The 21,516-nt window shown below is 57.4% G+C and overlaps 1 protein-coding gene and 1 long non-coding RNA gene across 6 annotated transcripts in view; one reads left to right on the top strand and one right to left on the bottom strand.

The window, feature by feature from the left end:
* Positions 1-280: 280 nt before the first annotated feature.
* Positions 281-19,935, bottom strand: PDGFB (platelet derived growth factor subunit B). Of its 5 annotated transcripts, none has more exons than XM_036891189.2 (7): positions 18,840-19,935; positions 10,960-11,056; positions 8,635-8,724; positions 7,199-7,404; positions 5,690-5,834; positions 2,222-2,375; positions 281-1,726 (listed from the first exon to the last, which is right to left on the bottom strand). In XM_036891189.2, exons 1-6 carry the CDS (start codon positions 18,900-18,902, stop codon positions 2,248-2,250), a joined length of 729 nt encoding a protein of 242 aa, XP_036747084.1. In that variant the 5' UTR covers positions 18,903-19,935; the 3' UTR covers positions 281-1,726; positions 2,222-2,247. The 5 variants fall into 5 exon arrangements, with proteins under 5 accessions (XP_036747084.1, XP_036747083.1, XP_036747085.1 ...); XM_036891188.2 differs by having other exon boundaries at positions 281-1,875; positions 18,840-19,934; XM_036891190.2 differs by having other exon boundaries at positions 281-1,875; positions 2,222-2,372; positions 18,840-19,931.
* Positions 16,683-21,516, top strand: part of LOC118915393 (uncharacterized) — a 19,426-nt gene continuing 14,592 nt past the window's right edge. Inside the window, exon 1 of the long non-coding RNA XR_005026058.2 lies at positions 16,683-17,324. This is a non-coding gene — a long non-coding RNA (uncharacterized LOC118915393). The remainder of the gene's footprint in view (positions 17,325-21,516) is intronic.

Here is a 21,516-nt window from a genome sequence, read left to right as displayed (position 1 = left end):
TGGAGATGCCCATCTCTGTACACACGGGGCCAGGAGCTGTGGCCTGGGTGTCAGGAGCTGCTGCAGGGCAAGGCCTACGGAGGGTCTGCGTGGCTCTTTCCCACCCGCAGACACAGCCTCTGTGAGAGCAGCGGGCCCATGCGTGTGCATACACGTGTGCGCAAGTGTGCGGCGGTGTGTGCCTGAGCATCCCAGGGTGAGAGGAACACGTGGCAAGCTGTCGGCAAACCCTGCCAACGTGGAAAGGGCGACTGTCACGCACAATGCCAACAGACACATCTCCAGGAGATTCATTTGGTTTGGTTTTGTGGTTATTTTTTTTTTTACAACTTTAAATATGGAATATAAATAAATTTTACATTTAAAAAATAAAAGGAAAGCCCCCAAAAATATAATCACCAACTTTACAAACTGAAGGAAGCAGATTTTGGAGAGGGGGAGGGGGGAAGCGCAGTGGGAGGTAGGAAGGGAGGTGGGAGCTCAGACCCCACCCCTAGGGGCCCTGGGGACCTTTCCCCTTCCCTCTCCACCCCCACTCCCAGCCCAGGAGCTGGTTTCCTGGGAGGAACCACCATAGGTGGACCGCAAATGGATCTCAGGAGGTGGCAGCGTGCAGCGGGGGGCAAGGGCTGCCCCCCGCTCGGTGACTTCCTCTCGGGTTTTCCATACCTGCTGGAAGGGGGGCTGCTTGAGCTGAGCGCTTGGAGATGTGGAGGCCAGATGCACAGCAGCATGCATGGGCTCCCTCCTGTCTGACCACTCCAAGCCATGGGCTGGGTCAGGGGCACAGCCAGTCCACACGGAGCTTTTGTGCCAATTAGGAAAAGGATTCCTTTCCTCAGGACATTTGACCTCCATCCATCTGCCAGACAACTGTCTTTTAACAAATACACAAATTAATCAAGTTTATGGTGTGAATGGTGATTCTGGCATGCAGTGCCCTTGTGCAGTGCATACCCTGCACTACCTTACAGTCTTGGCTGCACTGGGGTATGATGGGCAGGCCCTCTGCCACCCTGGCTGTTGGTCTTCTGCCCAATGGAGCAGTGACTGGGGTTGTTCAGGGCCTCAATAAGTGGTCCAAGAGCCCCGTGGTAGAACAGACTGAGGGCCAGGACAAGAGGAAAATGCAGGTTGGAGGTAGAGAGATGAAACACAGGAGGAAGTGAAGGAGGGACTGGAAGGGTTAAAGAGGCAATGGATGCCCAGGTCACCATCTATGTCCACCTCCAGGGCAAACTTCATCTCTAAGCCATCTGAGCCGCCTAGAGGAGTCCGTATCTTCAAAGGTTTCATTTGTATAAAATGAAAGGAAGCCACTGTGTGAGCAGAGGTGACAGGGAAAGGTGGCTGGGCCTGGGCACTGAAAGAGGGGCCTTTCTCCAGCCTACGCTCCCCCACGTGGTCTCAGCCACAGGAGTATGAGTTAACTGGCCTGCCTGGGGATGTTCCCTTCAGAGCTGGCTGGGAGTCCAAGGACCAGGCAGGCCGCGCCTAGAGGTCCTCAGCCATGTGCAGGGTTTGGGCCAATCCGCGGCTCTTCAGGTGGGGCCTTGGACAGGTGCTGGGGAAGGGAGGTCCTTGCCCCAAACAGCGACTCCACTGGCCTCTCTTGCACTCTTCTCCCAGATTCCTGGGCAGGGAGGAAGACAGCGATGGAGTTCAGGTCCTTTGTTTCCTTCTTGAGCTCCTGGGCAAGATGCTGGAGGCACTGAAGGAAGACCCACTGGCGGAGGGGTGGACGGGTGCGTGGAGGGGTGGGGGAAGCACCATTGGCCGTCCGAATCAGGCATCGAGACAGACGGACGAGGGGAACAATATTATCACTCCAAGGACCCCATGGGGGCGATACAGCAAATACCTTATTAAATAACCCTGTAGGCCAAGCAAAGGAATACAGGGGGTCACAGACAGCCTAGGGCTCCATCCCACACTCACATGCTCCCCCAAGCCAGGGGCAGGGAGCTGGGGTCCGGCAGCAGTCAGGGCCGGGGGGCTGAGGTTTAGACCTCCCACTCTCTTAGGGCATGCCGGGACAGAGCCCCTCACCCACCTGCCCCATGGAAAATCTCAGTTGACTACTGGGCAGAGGGGATCAAGGCTTAGAGGCGGGATTTTGTATGGGAAATGCTTTTTCCCAACCCCTTCCACAGCCTAAGCCACGGGCCAGGGAGAAGAAAACATGGGGTTCTGGGCCTCAGCTTCCCCGCCCGGCCCTCACCTGCCTGCGCTCTCCTGCAGATGCCCCTAGGCTCCGAGGGTCTCCTTCAGTGCCATCTTGTCGTGTGTGTGCTTGAATTTCCGGTGCTTCCCCTTGGGGGGTCGGCGGACCCGCACTGTCCTTATGGTCACCCGAGTTTGGGGCGTCCTCGCTGCTTGAGAGAAGGAAAGGTGTCGTCAGCAGGTGGATGGCTGCAGGAAGGGGTCTATCGTCTCCACCAAGACCTGCCACAGACCTCCGCAGGTCTTCCACACAGAGAGGGGCAGGAGGGAGTCTGCGGCCAGACGCCCTGGGTTCGAATCCCAGTTCCACCACTGGCTACCCGTATGTGCCTTGGGGACGATTACTGAACCTCTCTGGCTTCCCCATCTGTGAAAGAAGCCTGCCCGCCTCAGAGGCCTGGCGGAATGAGGAAGAGAGTAAGTGGCAGTGTGCTGGCAGACATGGAGGGGAGTATGCCCGCTATGGCTTCAAGGTCTTTTGCATCACCCAGCTCACATGCCCTCTATTTTCCTGCCCCTCGAATCTGGTCTGGCCTTGGATCTGTTAACCACTAAAAGGAGGCAGAAGTGGAGCTGTGCACGTCCCAGGCATAAGCCTGAAGTAGGCCTGGCAGCTTCTCCACCTGTGTACTTTAGAGAGTCCTCTGCTGCCACACTGACATCTGGCTGCCCTGCTGGGGAGGCCATGTGGGGAGGAGAGGCCTTGCTACAGGGAGAGGGACAGAGGCCCAGCTGAGCCCAGGTAACCCACAGACCAGGGCGAGAGTGAAACGGCTGCTGTCTGAAGCCACTAAGGTCAGGGTAACAAGTGATTAGCAAATGGAAGATACTCTTCAAGGTGTTCCTAGTTCCTCAGCATGACCCCTTACTAAGGTTTCCTCCCACCAACCTCTCAGCCACTGGCAGTCAAGTGATGAGGGGGCACTGGGCTCAGGCCAGAACCCTGCAGCTGGGTCTGTCCAGGGGTTGTGCCTGTGGTCTGCCTGCCCTCACCACGCCAGGAAGCAGCATGGCAGAGTGGGCCAGACCACCCAGGTTCACATCTGGGTTCCCCCACGTGTTGGCTATATGCTTTGGGGCAAGTCACAGAAACACTCTGTGCCTTGATTTCCATATTTTTAAAACTGAGATGACAGCAGCCCTGGCCTCTTAGAGTTAGGAGCTAGTACACAGAAATAACCAGCAATTCTCAGCTAGCCCTTACCACACACCTGGCAATGTTCTAAGCTCAGTTATTCTCAGGGAAGGTACCAATGCCTACATTCAACAGATGAGGAAACTGAGGCAGAGACCCTGGGATCTGAACCCAGGATCTGCCTGTGGAGTTCATATTTTCAAACATGGGACTAGAAATGATATTGCCTGTAAGTCCCCAGTCAAGGTCAGCAGTTACGTCTCTCTTCCTCCTGGGCCTCTGGATAGGACACCCTGGCTGTGAAAGCCTTCTCCACCAAGGACAAGGTCCACCTCCTCCTGGGAGCCTTCTGAGTTCTCCACAGCCCACCGAGCTCTTTTGAGCCAACATTTCACCTCCCACCTCACAGACACAAGCTCCCACGAGGCAGTTACCCCATCCCTGCAAACAGGTAATCTAGAGACTCAGGCAGGTCTCAGATCGCCCCAAGGGCAGGACACCCAGGAGGGCCACTGAGGGGCCTCGAGTTTCTGCGCCAGAGCCTGGGCCCCGAGCAGGCTTCCCATAGCTCATGAGAGAGGGAGCAGAGATTTGCACCCAGGAGACCTGTGACTGACCACCACACGGGCCACACTACCAAGCCTTAGCCCAGCCTGTGGACAGCTGCTAGATGTACCACCACCCAGGGACAAAACGCTGAAACCCAAATGGCAAGAATTTACGTTGCCTACATATTAATTGGTTGAACACGTCTCCAAGAAACTGGTTTTGAAAATCACATGAAACAAAGGCATGTAATAGAACCCCACTAGAAACATAAAGAAGATAGTTTTCCTGAATAGAAACCATACTCCGTGTTAACTCTGCAAATAATGAACAACACATCAGTTTGAAGCTGTGAGATTATCAGTCTCCCCAGAGCATCCATACCTCGGCTTAGCTCTGAGAATGGGGTGAAGAGGCTAAGAGACAGCCCTGCCTTCAGAGGGCTTATTAGTAAGAAATGACAGTGAGATTGTTCTATCCCTTAACAACAGAATATTACTGAAAATCAAAATAGTCCCCTGCATGATTTTTTTATGCTCATCTAATCATATTAATTTAATAATTCTTGATCCTTACTGCAAAAATGCAGGGGAGAAAAAGCAGCAGGATATAGTCCACAGAACCCAGAACTAGAGGTTACAAGACCTGGGTTCTGAGCTAGGTTTTGCTGCTGTGCAACCTTTATTAAGTCCCTCATCCTCTCTGTGCTCCAGCAGCCCCATTAGTAACACTGAAGGACTGACTGGCATGTCTCTAGACCACTCTGGCTCTAAATATTTTAAATCCTTAAAAAAAGAAAGACAAGGCAGGTAGGAGCCAACATCAGCTGTCAGGGAGAGGGAGGAGCCAAGAACAGAACTTCAGGAGACTTGGGTCCCAGCTACGCCCCTGCCCAGGACCACCTATATGACCTTGGGCAAGACTTCAGCTTCTCTGGGCCTCAGACACCTCCTCTGCAAAAAGCAGAGGAAGCAATTGGACCAGATCATATTTTTGGTCCCCTACAACTCTTTAAGTTGAACTATGTCCCTGAAATTGTGAATTTGTGACATCCAAGGAGGGGAACAGAACTCTAGTTCCATTTATCAATCTGATGCTTGAATCCCATCTGTCACATCCCTGCTGTAAGGCTGACCAGCCTTTACCCACACACCTTCAGTGACAGGGAACTCACTACCTCACAAGGCAGACAATTCCATCTTGGACTCCTGATTGACCACCGGTTTTTAATACATGGAATTAAAACTGCTCTCTGGTGGCTTTTCCCCACTGGTTCTAATTTCCCACACAAGGCCACAGGAAATTAGTTTGATTTCTCACCCCTGGACAAGTAGTCAAATATCTAGTAGGGGGCTGTAATAGCAAGACTGGGATGGGGGCTGCTTGGGATAGGGTGGTCAAGACTTCCAGGAGGAGGTGACTTAAGCCAAGACCCAGATGAAGAGAAGAAGCAGGCTGGTGAAGCACTGAGAGCAGTGAGTCTCAGAGAGAGTAGCATGTGCAAAGGCCCTGAGGCAGAAATGTATTTGGCCACTCAAGGAGGCCAGGTTGGTCGGGGTGACGTAAGTGAGGAGGATTGGTTGACAGCAAGGCCAGAGGGCTACAGTCTCACACAAGGCCTCAAAGGACGGGGAGGAATCTGTATTGTTTTCAGTGAAATGGAAAGCTTCACATGAATTTAACCTGAGGTGTGCCTGATCCAATTTCCCCCCATCAGCAGTTGCCACAGGAGAAGGGAGCTGCGGGGCTACGCAATTGAGAGGCAGATTCTGGACCAGTGGTTACCTCGCTGGTCCTGGGAATTCCCCGGGCTTCGGGTCACAGGTCGTGCAGCCACCACTGTCTCACACTTGCATGCCAAGTGGTCCTCCAGGGTCACTGTGGCCTTTTTAAAGGTCGGCTTCTTCCGCACAATCTCGATCTTTCTCACCTGGAGGACAGAACCACCCAAGTGTCTCTGTAAGACCACACAGGCAGTGGCTGAGGAAGCCTGCCTGCCTGCTCTTCCCACCCAGCACCCCCAGCAAGGATCTTTCCTCGAAAGCCCAGAGAGCAGCAGGGCAGACAGTTTGGCCCAAACAATAGCAGGACCTTGCCCTCTGCCCTTCTCATAGCTTTTCCATCAAAACAAGCCCTCCCGACCTGGCTTCTAGCTTGGCCACAGCCCCCCTCGGCGCTTCCAGAAAGGGAGAAAGGCATTTCCGGGTTGAGCATGGAGCCTGTGGTGTCCTCATTCCAGGAGCGCCAGCCAAGGTCAGGGGCTGTGGCCGAGGCGGGAGATGGTTGTCTGGAAGGAAGCAGGGGAGGCTTTACCCAGGAGGGAGGTGGGAAGGGGGAGGTCAGCTGTCAGGTATCCATCCAGAGAGTTGGAAGCACTGGGGACAGTGCGTGGTGGGGAGGAGCATCTTGGGCACTGGGCCCAGGCCTGGGATGGAAGGTGGGCAAGAGGAAAGGAAAGCACAGCTGAGGGTGGGGGAGGGGAGTGTGTGGAAGCAGGCAGAGCATTTGGCAAAAGCAGGACCAGCAGCCAGTGCTGAGCCTAGGTGTGCCTACTGCCCAGCTGCTCGGCCCAGCCTGAACTGGTGTATGGGCCAGCCTGGCCCGATGGGTGCAAAAACTTTTCCACTTGAATGAGAAGACAGTTGAGGCTTCCCTGGCCCTGCCTTGCCCAGCACGAGACAGGTGATCCCCAGGGCAGCCTCCACTCTAACAATCCCCTTTCCAGAAAAGAGGCAGGACTCAGCATTCTGACTCTTTGCAAAGGGCTGCCCCAGCTCTCACAGTAGCGTCACCTACACCCTCCTTGTTAAAGACACAGCGTGTCTGGGGGTGATGTGTTAAAGATGCAGAGGGCACCTAACCGAGCGTTTCTCTCTGTAAAACCAAGAAACAGAGCCCTGAACAGGGGAGAGCTTTGAGGGAACCTGAGCAGCTGCCCAGAACATTCTGAGTGTCCAATAAATGTTAGTAGACATGTGTCTTCAGTAGATACTTTGGGATCTTATATCTACAAAGGAGGCAGCGCCTTTAATTAGTGCCCCAGAGCCAGCCCAGCCTGGAGGTCTGCCTGTGGCTTTGGTTAGGGCAGCCTGGGTGGCCTCAAAGGACTCATGGGCAGCCTCAGCACACTGGCCAGAGAGCTCCCCCGAGACCGGCTCTCTCTGACGGAGCTCAGGAGCATGCCATGCCAGGAATGCCTTTGGACCCACAAGGATGCCCAGTCAGCAATTTGCAGGCCCAGCAGGGCACCCCCTGCCCACTGCAGGGCTTGCGGGTGGGCCATGGGCCTCGCACCTGAACGTGCCGCAGCTGCACCTGGGTGGGGCGGCACTGCACGTTGCGGTTGTTGCAGCAGCCAGAGCAGCGCTGCACCTCCACGCAGGGCGGCCACACCAGGAAGTTGGCGTTGGTGCGGTCTATGAGGCGCCGGGAGATCTCAAACACCTCGGTGCGGGTCTTGCACTCAGCGATCATGGCTGGCTCAGCAACCGTTGGAGAACCTGAAGGGAGGGGAACCATCAGGAGGATGGGCCTGCCTGGAGCCCCACCTGGCAGCAAAGCCCAGTGGGACACCTCGGGGACATTCTCCCTTCAGAAAGCCAGCGAGTCCCACTTCCTTCAACCCCCAGGCGCTGGCAGAGCTCTTGTGTCCTGGCTGTTATCAGCCATGGGACTTGGGCAGGTTGCTGATGTGCTCTAAGCCTCAGTTTCCCCATATGCAAAATGGGGGTGATGAGATCTACACCCAAGACCCACTGTAAGGACCCAGTGACACATTCCGAGATCACTGGCATGTTGTAAATGTCAGTTGCTTTCCAGCAACCCTTAGCCACTTCATCCTATGATGTCACATATTTATGGGTTTGCCCAACACGTGGCCCTTTCTTGTGTGTCATCCTGTAACCACTCTTACGTTGCTTATACTGTAACCTAGTCTTACACATAGCTTCTTTTAGAGCTTGGTTTCCTCATCCATGGAATGGGGTGGTAACCGTGCCTGCACTGCACGTGCGCATCTACAGAGAAACGTGAGCGAAGCCCAGCCTGCAGAGCAGGCAGTCGGTGCTGGAGCTCCGTCTAACTCTGGGGGAGACTGAGGCTCCCAGAGCTCGACTCGCTATCCAAAGTCACAGAGTGAGGAGGGCAACTCAGGCCACTGCCTCTTCTCCGGAGGTCCCCCACCACTGTTTACAGTGTCCTGGGGACTGCAGGTGAGCAGAGAGGATAAGGCTTCTGGGGTGCTAGTGCTCTACGTTCCCCTTGTAGTTCCTGTGATTGAGGAAGCTCCAGGCTCTGCTCCCTGCCTGCTGTGCCAGCCACAGCCCCTAGCCATGGCAGAGACACACAGCCCCCCAGGATGACATTGGGTTCAGGGGAGCGCTACTGGGGTCCCAGCCCCACCACTTGCTGCTGTGTGACATAGCCACTTTTTTACCCTCTCTGGGCCCCACTTTCCAACTCTATAAAATGGGGCTAATAATATCTATCTCTAGGGTTGAAGTAATGAACAAATGAGTATATTAGGAAACAGTATGTGTTGTGGGGGGGGTGTCACGATGACTCAGCTCCTCATATAGGGTATTTCAGGGTGGTCATTCTCCCTTAGCTTGACTCAGTCCTGAGTGTGGGATGAGCAGGGACGGCCTCCAGAGCCCTGGGCCAGCCGGGTGCCCAGCTCTCTGTCCCTGGGTCCCACCTCTGAGCGCCCGCCGTCTCACTGGCCTTCTTACCTAGGCTCCTCCTCCCACGGGGTAAGCTGTCCAGCTCGCCTCCAGAACGGGGCCGGGTCACATTTAGGTCCAGCTCAGCCCCGTCTTCACCTGCAAGAGAAGGCATGGTCAGATGCACTCGGAGAACTGCTGGCTGGCCGGACCATCACCATCAGTGGGAGAGGGAGTGCTGAGGGGTCCGGGTGGGTGGGAGGATTGCCTTCACCCCTCACTGGCACCCCACTCCACAGAACAGTCTCCTCTTCTGGCTCCCTGAAAACCCAAGGGTCCCAGCACTGAACAGGGGCCCTGCAGGCAGACCCCAGGGTGGCCATGGGGATCAGGGATGGCAGGGTGCTGACTGCATCCTCAGGAGCCTTCAGCCCCACCCTGGGCTCTTCAGCCACATTTTTGGATAGAACCCATGTCAATGGAGTTAAAAATAACCCTTCCCTTTTGCTACTGTAAGTGAACTCTCCTCAGCCTCCAGGGCAGGGCGAGGACCCAGAGCCCTGAAGGCCAGTTTCCAATGCCCTCCGCCCAGCGTTCCCACAGGAAGTGCTGAATGGAGCAATTCCCAGAATCCCCAGGGGGACCGGCATGCCCTGGACACAGCCCCTCTGGAGCCCCTGACGAAGGCCCAGTTGGTAGAGAGGAGGGGGAAGAAAGAGAAGAGGAGGTGGGGGCTGCAAGCAGAGAGAGGGTGGGGTGCTGGGCCTGCTGGGATGGGGGAGCCCCTGCCCCGCTCCCTCTCAGGTCTCGGCTTCCCCAGCTCCCCAGCTCCCAGTCTCTCATCACGTGCCCTCTAACCTTTGCCCCATGCCTACCCTACGCTGTTCATTTATTCCTAAGGTCACAAACTACAGCTCTCTTCTCCAGCCTGGGAGGCTGTCCTCTCTGCACCACCAGCACCCCTCTGAGATATCCTGCGGGAGGGGAGGGCGGGACAGGAGGGCTTTGGGCTTCAAGCTGAACGGTGGGCAGACCCTTCTAGCTCTCAGGCGGCTCAAGAGCCAGCAAATGAAGGCACGTCGGGGACGAGTTCCTGCCCTCTCCATGCAGCACCCAGAGGCTCACACCGTCTCCTGATTCCCTCCCTGCCAGTGACAAGGCTCCTGCTCCTCTGTCCAGGCTCCAGGGGCTCCCAGTCAGAGGAGCCTGTCCTATGGCTGGTGCGTCCCGGCTAGCCTGCTGCTCCCACGCCAGCGCATCTGTGCCTCTTGATCCCTTCCTTTCTCCCTGCCATCTCTGGAATGTCCCTGGTCAGGAGGAGATGGGAAAAGATGTGCTTTGTGGAATGGGTAAGTTGGTTAGGAAAAAATAGCCACATGGTTGCCTCGAAACAGGCCTGCTATTGAAAACCTCATCTCAGATCCCGACCCCCACCCGGGGGGATATAGGGGTTGTCGGAGGGTGGGGGTGAAGGGCCTTGGAAAGAAAGAGCAGAAAGGCTAAATCTGGAAGTTGCCCCATTGTGTTGGCCAGGGCACGCCAGTCGGGCATGGGGTGGGGGGTGTGGGAGACATTGGGTGGGGGGACCAGTGAACAATAGGTGGGCCCAGCTGGGGCCCCCTCCCGCCTGCCTCAGCAGCCCCCAGCACAGGCGGTTTGAAAGGGCCCGGGAATGCTTTTGAGAGGGCGCCAGGGGCCCAATGGGGAGAGGAAACAAAGGCAGGAAATGCTGTCCCCCGTAGATAGCAGTCTGGGCAAGGATTACAAAGTGACAAAGAGACAAAACCCCAGAGGGCAGGGGAGCTGGGGGTGCGGGGTGGGGGGTGCAGACCAGGGCTCCAGGAACAGGCCAGAGGTTAGAATAGAATGGAATTTGCTCTGAAGACAGCATTTATAAATACATTCCTGACCCAGCCCGCCAGCCTCGCCACGTGTATGCCACCAAGCACGTGCCCATTTGCTGAGCCTGCTCTTGGGCACAGGCAGGGCTGCTTGCTGGTCCTGGCCAGGTGTCCCCAGGGGACCTTGTAGAGCGGGCCTTCGGCCAGAGGGGCAGGGAGGTGACTCCTCCGGCACCACCCTCCCTGGCTGAGTCCACACCTGGATACACATATGGCAGATGCCCGGGGCATCTTCTCCCTGCCTCCGGGTACCCCACCCTCTGCACCAAGCCAGAGCCACATGTGGGTGCTTCCATGCCACGCCCCACATCCCAGGTATCAACCTGTCTACCTAATCAGCCCTGCCCTAGACAGGTGTGGCTGAGCCCTCCCTGAGCTGCCACAGGACTCTGGTTCTCTGAAAGTCAGGAAGAGGGGATGCCCCTTGCCCTGTCCCTCCCAGTTCTCAAGGGCTTGATGGAAGGCCAGGGCTCTTAACAAGGATTCAATTTACCTACGGAGTCTCCGTGCAGCAGGCGCTGGAGGTCATCGAAGGAGCGGATTGAGTGGTCACTCAGCATCTCATAGAGCTCCTCTGGAATGGGGTCCCCCTGCCAGGCAAACATCGTAGGGCCAAATGAGCTGGGACTGGGGGCTTTCCAGCCATGGCCCTGTTCCCCCCTGCAAGCACACTCCCTCCTAAGGAAAGCTCCCACAGGGTCTCTCAGCCATGGGCAAATGGACAGCCAGTCTAGAGGAGGGTAGGGGGCAGATTCCAGGCCTGACAACCAGGAGCACAAAGGCCTGGCGGCCAGAACCTGCCAAAGCCTTTAAGACCCAGCTTGGATGCTGCGTCCCTCGCCCAAATGGGAAGCCCAGCTTGCTTTGAGTTAGATTTGATTGTGAACATCTGTCTCCCCCACCACACTATAGGTTCTGGAAGGCTAAAATAATCTTTCTGCTTCTCCTCCACACCTGAGAGCTAATGACAGCCAGCATTTGTCATGAGAGACCTAATTACCCCATTTTACAAATGAGAAAACAGAGGCTCAAATAGGCGACATCCTTTGTCTGAGTCCTACAGCCAATTATCAACAGAAACCCCATTCAAACCCAAGTCTTTCTGGCAACAGAACCTGTACTCCCAGACTCCTGGGTACATGAGGTGCTTAATAAATGCTTGCAGCATTGGGTGGTCTCAGGAGGCCACGTATTCTAATGATATCTATTTAGTCTCTTGCTCAGAAGAGGAGAAAAGGGAATCCTCAGATACGTCCGGGAAACCTGAAAGCTTACCCATCCCCATGCCCAACCAAGCCCTATTTTTAGAGCCCCTCTGGCCTGTTACCAGAAACACTTGAAACTTAATAAGTGCTTTAACAGTCCCCACTGGGAGCTGGGCTTCCTCCAGGGAAACCACAGGTCCCGCAGTGACATGACAGCAGTCCTAAGGGAAGGTCACAACCATGTCCCCCACGGTCCAGGGAGACCCAAGGGGCTGATGCCAGAGGTCTTGAGAAAGACGGCACAACCCAGACACCAGTGCCTCAGGGCAAAGCAAATGCGTAAGATGTTGCTGCATGTCCAAGCTCACACCCATGCACACGCACAAACACACAGAGGCACGGTTTTGCAGGAGTCCTGGAGAGGGAGTCAGCAGACTTGACTTAATACTGTTTATCCTCGGGTTAAACAACTCTGTGCCTCAGTTTCCCTGGATTAGGAAGGGATCCAAGGAAGGCGGGGAGGTCATCTCAAAAGCTCTGCTAGAAGCCTGGTGACTGCTCAGTTTCTAGACTGCCCCAAAGCTCCATCTCCTCAACATTTATCATAGTGTCTAGGACACCACCTCCAGGCTCCCACCTTGCCCAGCTCTGGCCACTCGAGCCAGCCTTGCAGCCAGAAGACCCAGGGTGGATTGTGGGCATGACCACTTTTAAAAAGAACTCCTTGAAACCCCTCAGCTCCATTTCTTCCCTTGTACACGAAGCGTGCAGTCCTGCATGGTGTCTAGGGCTGTTAGGAGGTCCCAGGGAGGGCAGGTTGGGGCCTAGCTGTACAGTTGGCTGGGAGCTGGGGCCCCTGTGCAGCCAGGGAGCCAGGAAGATGGAGACGGACGAGGGGTGCCTTGGCTGTGCCTCCCCTTCCCCCCCATCTCCCCCATGTGCCACCCCCTCCAAAGCCAGGACAGACCACGCCTTGCCGAGCCAGGGCCCAACCCACAGAGCAGAAGGCAGGTGGCCAGTCTCCAGGTAAGACCAAGGCAGCTACTTCTCCTAAGGGTTTTGTCAACCCCAGAACCGGTTGTCCAGAGAGCTGGATTCTACCCTTGAACTGCTGTTAACCACCCTGTGAACCTCAGGTTAGTCACTGCCCCACTAGTCCTGACTCTTGTCGGTGCATCAAGGGGGTTGAGACATTTGATCCCATTCTAATTCTGCCGCCTGGGGGGTGCAGCAGAGGAAAGCCAGGGGTGGGAGTGCCCAGTCAGGTCTTCCAGGCTGTTTGTGGAGTAATGACTCAATTACTCCTCCCTGGGAGAGGGTCCCAAAGGCCCAGTGCCAAATGGCATATAGTACTCAGGCCAAGACTTCCTAGCCCACTAGAGAGCTGGGTGCAGCTGCCAGCCATGGCAGAATAGTCAGACCCCCATTCAGGTCTAGCAGATGCCCCAGACCCAGCCTATGATGCAAAGGAGATGATGTCTTATGGAAACAAACCCAGACCTTCCAGGCTGCATGGAGAAAGCCCAGGATAGAGACTGGGGAGGGAGATGAAGCACACAGTAGGTGTTCAATAAATATGGTAGAATGCATGAAGGAGTCTCCCCTTCCTTCTGAGGTTTAATCCTGAATGGTTCTGCCACCTCCTCCACCAGGTGGCCCTCCTGGGATATTCTTGCCGCCCTGCCCCCCAGCAAATTGCGTCCTAAACAACCACTTTATTCTAAGCAGAAAAGCCATTCTTGCAACATGCTTAATAGTAATCTGGCCCCTGTTTGCCCAGAACTCAGTAAGAGCCCCTGCACTGGATAATATTACTGGAGCTAATTTTATTAAGCAATGACTATGAGAGGCACTGAGACAAGTGCTGTATTAACTACCAGTCCCAAGAATCTGGCTCTATTTTTAATTCCTGTCTTTCAGATGAGAAAGCTGAGGCTTAGAAAAAATTAAATAAATGGCCATGGTTCCACATGACTCGAAAGTAGCACAGCCACGTGCCCCCCACTCTCCGCCCCCACCTTCCAGCCCACCATGGAGCTTCTCAGCAACCTGCTTAGTCAGTGGGGCTCTTCGTCCTGCAGGCGGTTCTCAGCCGGGGGCAGGTGAACCTGTGAACCTCAGGCTAGTCACTGCCCCGCTGCCCCGCTGGTCCTGGCTCTCGTCTGTGAATCAAGGGGTTGAGGCATTTGATTCCATTCTAATTCTGCCTGGTTCCTAGGATGGTTAGTTTTAGAGGCATTTATAGGAGTCCGGCTAGCATCTAGTAGGTGAAGGCCAGATGCTGCCCAACAGCCTACTATACACAGGACAGCCTCCCACAATAAAGAATTATCTGGCTCAAAGTGTCAACAGTGCAGAGTTAAAAACTGTAGTTTTTTAAAGAGCAAGCACTGCAGTTGCCAAGGAAACCAGTACTCTTGGAATAAGTTTTTTAACAACCTAAAAACCTCAGCTTCCTTATCGTTAAAATGGAGCTAATAAGACCTCACCAGGATTATTGGGAGGCATAATTGCACCTAGCAGAGCAGCCAGCAAGTAATGGGCACTCGAGGAACTGTCACTGTGGTCATCATTCCTTCATGTGGCTTCTTTGAGGGCAGCGGCGAGTAGCACACAGGCCCAGGGCCAGCGGTGCAGGACCTTTTCAGGGATGACAATGGGTGGGTGGAGAGCTGCCTGCCTACGGGAGTAGGTGTGGCTTTGCATTATCCCTGTCTGGGCAACCAGAGCCGGCACCCTAGCCCCACATGGGCACTGCCTGGGGCCCTGTGGGTTGGTGGGCCCTTCCAGGGCTGGGGGTGGGTGAGGGGTAGGGAAATTCGGCCTCTGGTCAGCTCCAGGATGCAATGCCCTGGCGGAGACTTGTGTGGGCACCTGCTTGCAGTCAGAGGCTCCTCTTGGTGTGGAAGGGTAAGCAGCTTCGAGCCCAGTTTTTCTGGGCACAGGTTCTAGAAGCCTCAGGGGGTAGCTCCCCTGGGAGATGGGAAAGGAGGCCTGGCACCCTGGTAAAGCTGCCCCAGATCTCAGGCCTGGGGTTTCTGGCAGGGCAGGGGTGTGGTGAGAAGGCAGCTGGGGCACAGCCAGCCAGGGTAGCCAAGGCAAACAGCCTCCTCCCGGCCCCGCCCCACCCCCAATGCCAGCTGCAGAGGTAGGAAGGGCGCAAGTTAGCGTGAGGCCAGGTGAATTACCTTCTCCCAACCAGGCTGGCAGATCAAAGGGGCCTGGACCCCACCTTTCCCCTGGGCGCCACCGAACACACAGATACACACTCCTCAGCCTGCTTGTTGGTCTGCTGAGGGAGACGACACAGCCTCGGCCCAAGCAACAGGGGCGTTGTCTGTGGCTGACAGAGAGAGAAGCAGACAAGGCCTCTGAGGGCCCGCTTGCCTGAGAGTCTCAGCCTGATTTAGATTCGATGCCAAAGTCAAGCCCTCTGAAGGAGCCTTTTCTGGGCAGGCCACAGAAGCCATTTGGAACTAGCCTTCCCCACCAAGCATTTCCCTCCTCTACCGCTCCTGGGACCCCTCCTTAATGTTACCCCAGCAACCTCCCCACCACAGTCACTGACCCCGACCCCAGCCCCCTTCCAACTCATAACATCGATGGGGCCCAGGAATCTGCATTTTCAAGAGGCCAGGCAATTCTGCTGTTCTTGGGGAACTCTGAGCTAATCCAACCTTCTCGTTTTTTTAGGTGGCAGAAACCGAGGCCCAACTGAAGACACACAGAACCTCTGCAATTTGATTTTCCTTCTGTTTCCTCCCCTCTATCCGGTCCAATCTTGGCAGTTCAAGTCCAAGACACAGAAAAGACAGACATGTTTGTTTGGCAGGGGGTGGGGGTGCCAGGGGTGGCTCAAATGAGGGAGTCTGCCAGAGGGCAGTGTGGCCATGCTATGTTGCCCTCGGGAGCCAAGACTAAATAAGGCCATGTTTATAAAGCACTTAGCAAGTGCTAGACACGTGTCTGGTCCTTCCCTTCCCCCTTCCCCCATCTCCCCCCAGGACTCACTGTCCTCTCCACACATATTTACAGATTATCCACCTTGGACCAGGCACCATTCTCAGCATGGCAGACAGTGGTGACCAAGATGATCTCTAGTGGAGTTTATATTCCAGAGAGGAAAAACAGATAATAAACAAACAAATATACCAGGAAATGAAAATAGCTGTCCAAGAAGAGGTCGTCTGATAAAGGGACGTAGAGGACTTACGAGGCCAGGGGCAAACACCTCTTCACCCCTCCTGCTGAATCATTCAGTCTGTCTGTCTTTCTGTCTCAGACACACACACACACACACACACTGTTCCTGGTCTTGCACCAGAGCCTTCAAATTCTGTTTGCTCCTTGCATACACTTCTAGGGCTGGGAGAGTCCAGCAAGTTGGTCCGCCACGACCCAAGGCAGTTAGCAAACTAGAAAGAAGCCAGATGCTGAAGGGAGGCCTGGCCCCTTCACTCCTTCCTAGCAGAGGGGTGCTGAGGCCGAAGGCATCACATGATAGTCAGAGTCACCTTCCCAGAAGCCAGCTCAGCTGATGGAGATGGGACTTTGCAGACCTCAGCCCACCATCCACCAGATCTCCCATCTCAGAGCTCCCAGCCTTCCTTTCACCTGCTGAGGCCTCCACCTGAGGCTCAGACCAAGCACGCCCTGGACATGGCCAGCCCCAAGGCCACCTCCACCAGCAAGCCCTCCCAGAGTCTCCCTTCCTGGATTGGCCCCCCTGTTCAACCATGTTCCCTTTTAGTCTCCTCCCTCAGAGCCGCCTGCGGCTTAGGCAGGCTTAGCAGGAAAGTGCTTCGTAAACTGCAAAGCACAGCATTGTGGGTTCCTGAAGGCCACGTGTTCAAGGATGCTGTGAATAAAGTGAGGAGAAAGGCACCAGCTTCTGTGCCATAGCCGCCCCCCCACCAGCACACATCCCAGTGGAGTTGAGGAAGAGGAGGCGGAGGTGTTGGATGAAGCTGGAAATGGGAGGGCAAGCCTGAGAGGGCTGCATCCAGCTGCCACGCAGCCTCTCCACATCATGCTGGAGTCAGCAGTGAGCGCAGAGCAGTCCGAGGTGGGAGTCCCCGTCAGTCCGTGTTCCCCCACCCCCAACCCCAGTCTCAGAGGTGCAGAAAATGTCTTATTCTAAGGAGAAATACTCTGGACATCACAGCGCCCCCCAGCCACATCAACACCAGTTCCGGCCACATGCGTGTGGTTGAAAAACAGCAATCACAGGGGTAAAGCTTGAGGGGCATCAAGCTGACCTGACCAGGGAAGACAAAGTGGGTGCTGTGGAGTCGGGATGTGAGGGAGGGTCCCTGTTTCCCCTCCCTCCTAGGAACCAGAAAGGATACGGGGTCACTACAGAAGCGAGGAGGTCCCAAGGGCCTTCGGACGGCCCACCTGTGGCCCGGGGGTGGGCATCTGACTCCGGGTGTACAGGGGCGTGCGTACGTGGGTGTGCGCGCACGTGTGTTCAGGTCGCGTGTTCGGGGATTATGCGTGCGTGTGTGTGCAGTGCGCGCTCGTGTACCCCGCGTGTGCACGGGCCTGGCGGCGGCGGGCGCGCGACCCGGCCGCGGTAGTGCGTGCCCGTCGCTCTGTGCGCCCGCCCGCCGGAGCGCAGCATCGCCTCCGGCCAAGAGCGTGCATGCGTGGGGTGAGTGAACGAGTCGGGGGGCCGGGCGGGGTGGGCTGCGCAGAGCAGCGGCGGGGGCGCCGCCGTTCCCAGGACGCCCTGGCACCAGGCCCAGCCCCCAGGCCTCGCGGCTAGGCGAGGCGGCAGCTGGGGCCGGCCGGCGCCCCCCTCCCCAACAGCTGGCTGCGGCCCCGGGGGGCTGCGGGAAAGGAGAGGAGGGGCGTCAGGAGGGGCCTGCAAAAGGCCAGGCCGAGCCCCGCGTCCTCCCTCCCGGGTGCGGGCCGCGGGGGGCGGCCACGGAAGGGCGGGGCCCCAGGGCGGGCGGCCGGCGGCCCTCGAGGAGCCCCGAGAACAAAAGGAGACGGCGACGACTCCTCTGTGGTCAAAACAACCTGCGCTGGCGGCGGCCCAAGGCCTGGCCGCGGCCTCGGAGCCCTTCACCTTAACCCCTTCGCCGCCGCAGCCGCCTCCTTCCTGCACCTTGTCGGAGGCCGAGGGCCGGCTGTTCCGAGAGCGGGAGAGGGGTGGGCTCCGGCTGCGGGCGAGCGGAGGCGGGACGGGACCCAGGCACGCCGCGCTCCCCGCTGCCCTCTCCTCCCATCCACCTCGCACCTCCTCCCTGCCCCGCCCCCTTTCCCACCTGGATTCCGGGTGGACTTGCCAACTCACTGCTACGTGCGGCTGGGAGGAGTAGGGGGGACTGATCCGACCTGGTAACTCCCGCAGACGTTTTTATACCTCACCTCCCTCGCAGCTAGGCTTTTACAGGCGGCGCGCTCCGCACCCTGCAAGCGGGGGAGAGGTGCTTCCTCTCGCGGGGCGCGGGCGCAGGTATGGCGAGGCCTCAGGCACACACCGCCCCAGGGGCTGGATTCCTTAAGAGCCCCCACTCGTCCCCAGTCCCCAGTTCCCGAGTGTCCGAAATCTTCGCTCGGCCCCCCTCACCACCACCACCACCACCCCCGTCCCGCGTCCCGGACATTAGCTGCTCTTGGACTGCGCTGTGGAGCTGGGCAAGCCCTGCGCAGGCCGGAGGGCGCCTACCCCAACCGAGAGCTGGAGCCAGGGTGGGACGCAACCCCCCACCGAAGGTTGGCGTGGCTGCCACCGGGGTGCGCGCTCGCACCCGTGCAAGCGGGTCCTGGACAGAACCTAAGCTGTAACCGAAGTGGTCTTGAGAGTACGCGCTGTCTTCTGCACCCGCGGCACCACCCCACACCCTCTCCCTTCGGCTGGGAAGGGGCTTATTCTCGGGTGCCAAGGGGTGGGGTACAGGTACATACCCTCCTACCCAGACCCTTAAAGGCTCAGAGATCTAGGATCGCCCCCTGAGAAAGAAAGCCACTGCTACCCCCTCGCCTTAGAGCCTATAACCTCCCGGACCTCTCGTCCCAGCCCTCGGAGGTCACCTAGTGCCCAGCGCCAGGCCCAAGGGCTGCAAGGGTCCAAAGTTCACTGCGGGGAGAGGGGGCGGCCAGGGATGGGGGTAAGGATAACCAGTGAAGCCAACCAGCTCCAGCCGCCGTCGCAACTCACCTCGGCGCTGACCAGACGCAGGTAGCAGCAGAGAGACAGGAAGAGCGCCCAGCAGCGATTCATGCCGACTCCGGGCCCGGCCCTGCGGAGCCCCGGACGCGTGTACCGAGCGCGCCGCCCCCGCGGCCAGGGTGGGGGGCGGGGGCTGGGGAGGGAGGTGGGCTCGGCTCGGGTCTGCGGCGATCAGGCGCTCAGGCCTCTGCAGCCGCCGCCGCGGCTCATCCGCATGGCCCCTGGGCGCCGCCGCCCTCGACCCCGTCTCCGTCGTTGGAGGCTGGGGAAGGCCTGGGCACGGGACCAGGGTCCGAGGCCGCTACCTGGGCGGATCCCGAGCCCGAGAGAGCATCCACGGCCGGGGGTCTGCGTCGCGAACCAGGAGAGACGTCTAGCCGTGTGGGGGCGCCCAGGGGACTTCAACCTCCAAGAGGAGAAAGAACACGGCAGTCTGTGGTTCGTCTTCGATGGTTCGTCCGGCTAAAGGCGTTTTCCTCTGCCCTCCGGCTTAGCTTTTTTGCAACATTTTCTGGAGAGGCTCCCGAAGTCGGAAAGTGCAGAGCTGGGCACCTCAAAACCAAAGTCTCCCCCAAAAAACTTTTTCCAAAGTTGGCTTTGCAGCGGCGGCCCGAGTACCCGGGCAGGGAGAGGTGCAAACTCCCGCCCGGGCCGGGGGAGGGGGGCCGGAGCGTGTGCGCCCTGGCGCGGGGCCCGGGCGGCGGGCACGGCTGCTCCGCGCGCGGGGCGTGCCCGCTGCGCGCAGTGCCGGGCGCGGCAGACAGGTGGACGCGGCGCGATTCCGTCTGTCCCTCTGTCAGTCCGCTCGCAGCTCTGGGCGTCCTCTGCGGGCTGCGAGCTGCGGCTGCTCCGGCTTTCTTTTTGCAACGAGGCTGGAGGGTGGGCTTCCCCCCCCCCCTTTTTGCGCGTGTGTGTTATGTGTGTGTGTGCGCAAAATATCTCTATCTCGGGAATGAAAGATGGGCGCTGGCGGCCGTAGGGGAGCCCTTAGAGAGGCAGCTGGGGAGGCTGCGGGCGCGCGGGGAGGCAGACGGGCTGTACCCGGTGGCAGGAGGAGAAGTTGCCACCCTTTCAGCTGTTCCGGCCTTTATAAAGGAGAAGGGAGAGTGCGAGAGGTGGGTGGAGACAGCCTTTCCTCTTCTGGCCGAGAGTCAGCGCCGGGAGGGAGGGGAGCTCCAAGAGGGCCTGAGGCGGGGGCGGGGCGCTTAGGGGGTCCCCGAGAGCCCTGCAGCTCCTCTGTCCGGGAATCTGGCCCCTGGGAAGACAGAACTAGGGGCAGCCGAGCGCCCCACCCCTCAGCACAGTGACCGTGGCCTAATTTTTAGCCCACGTGGTCAGGGATTGTCTCCAGGGCCACAGCCTGCAGTCCAAACTCGCGGTTCCACGACCAGACATTTGCACCTGGCACAGGCATGGTGGTGGAGGACTCTGGCTCTGTAGCTTGGTTCAGATCCTGTCCTGGCTGTGAGTAAGCTGGGTCACCTTGGGCAAGTCACTTCCTCTCTGTGCTCCTCGATCTAGCCTCAAAGTGGGATAGGATTGTTGTGAGGACTTAATGCCAGAAAGGGCAGAGAGCAGCCAGCCACAAGGTGATCGCACAAACCCAGCAGCCAGTACCATTCAGCTGAGAGCTGGGTCCGTGTCTCCTCCTGCCAGCTGGTTGCCTGGCACACAACAGACACTGCTGGCATTGGCTGAATTTGAATTTGTTGAACTGCGAAGTCACACAAACCCCCACAACCCTGCAGCATCCTTGCAGGGCCGCCATCATGATCCTACAGGTCTGTTTACTACCTCCCTCAGCCCCCAGGTTCGAGGCCCAGGGCTCCCCACCCACACCAGTATTCACACAGTTGATGCCTGTCACCCCCAGCTCTGGGAGCTGCTATGTCCCTGCCTTTAGCGGTCACAGTCACTGAGTCACACGCAGACCCGCTGAGCCCAGCACCCACCCAGGGTCTGCCGGCTCACGCACTGCCCCATCCTGGCTATGAGACACCTTTATCTGGTCCCTGTGCACTGTCTCTGTTGCCTGCCCTGTGTATCCAAACATCCCTTTGGATCAACCTGCTCCCCACATGTGCACACACCCTCAACCCTTGGGACAGGCACACCGCCGTCTCTTAATAAGCCATCTTCTCAGACCTGAGCAGAGATGGCATGGAGAAGGGAGGACTTCCCAGGTGTTTCTTTACGAACAGCCACAGGCACCCACTCTGTGCCCATTACCACCAAGGCAGCGAGAGGGCAAGAGGCAGGCCAGGGCAGGTCACCGTGGTTCAAATCCTGGCAAGGCGACTTGCTGGCTGAGAGTCTCTGGAAATTTTAGCCTCTCTGCCTTGATTTCCTCCCCTATAAACTGGAGATAAATCCATAATTGGAGGGAGGGAGGGAGAGATTTCAAATAGGCATGGGAAAATTTTAGGGGTAATGGAAATGTTTGTCATCTTTGCTTGTAATGATGGGTTCAGAGATACATACATCTGTCCAAAATGATAGGTGCAGTTTAGTGTGCCTCAATCCAGTTGTAGAAGAATTTTTACTGGCCTCACAGAGTGGTTTGGAGGCCCAGATGCAGTGATGCAGGTGGAAGCACAGAGCAGGATGCCTGGCTCATGGAGTGCCTCGTGCCTGCACCCCAGCTTGCGTGTGTTCTCAGTGGCTG

The sequence above is a fragment of the Manis pentadactyla genome, chromosome 10 (assembly GCF_030020395.1).
Source record: "Manis pentadactyla isolate mManPen7 chromosome 10, mManPen7.hap1, whole genome shotgun sequence".
Lineage (NCBI taxonomy): Eukaryota > Metazoa > Chordata > Mammalia > Pholidota > Manidae > Manis > Manis pentadactyla.
This window is presented reverse-complemented; position numbering and strand designations above follow the sequence as displayed.

Coding starts and splice junctions, on each gene's coding strand:
- PDGFB (XM_036891189.2), bottom strand. CDS start 18,902: ATGAATCGCTGCTGGGCGCTCTTCCTGTCTCTCTGCTGCTACCTGCGT. Junction 5,835..7,198: donor TGCAGCTGCGGCACGTTCAG/GTGCGAGGCCCA, acceptor TCTGTCCTCCAG/GTGAGAAAGATCGAGATTGT. Junction 2,376..5,689: donor GAATTCCCAGGACCAGCGAG/GTAACCACTGGT, acceptor CCTTCTCTCAAG/CAGCGAGGACGCCCCAAACT.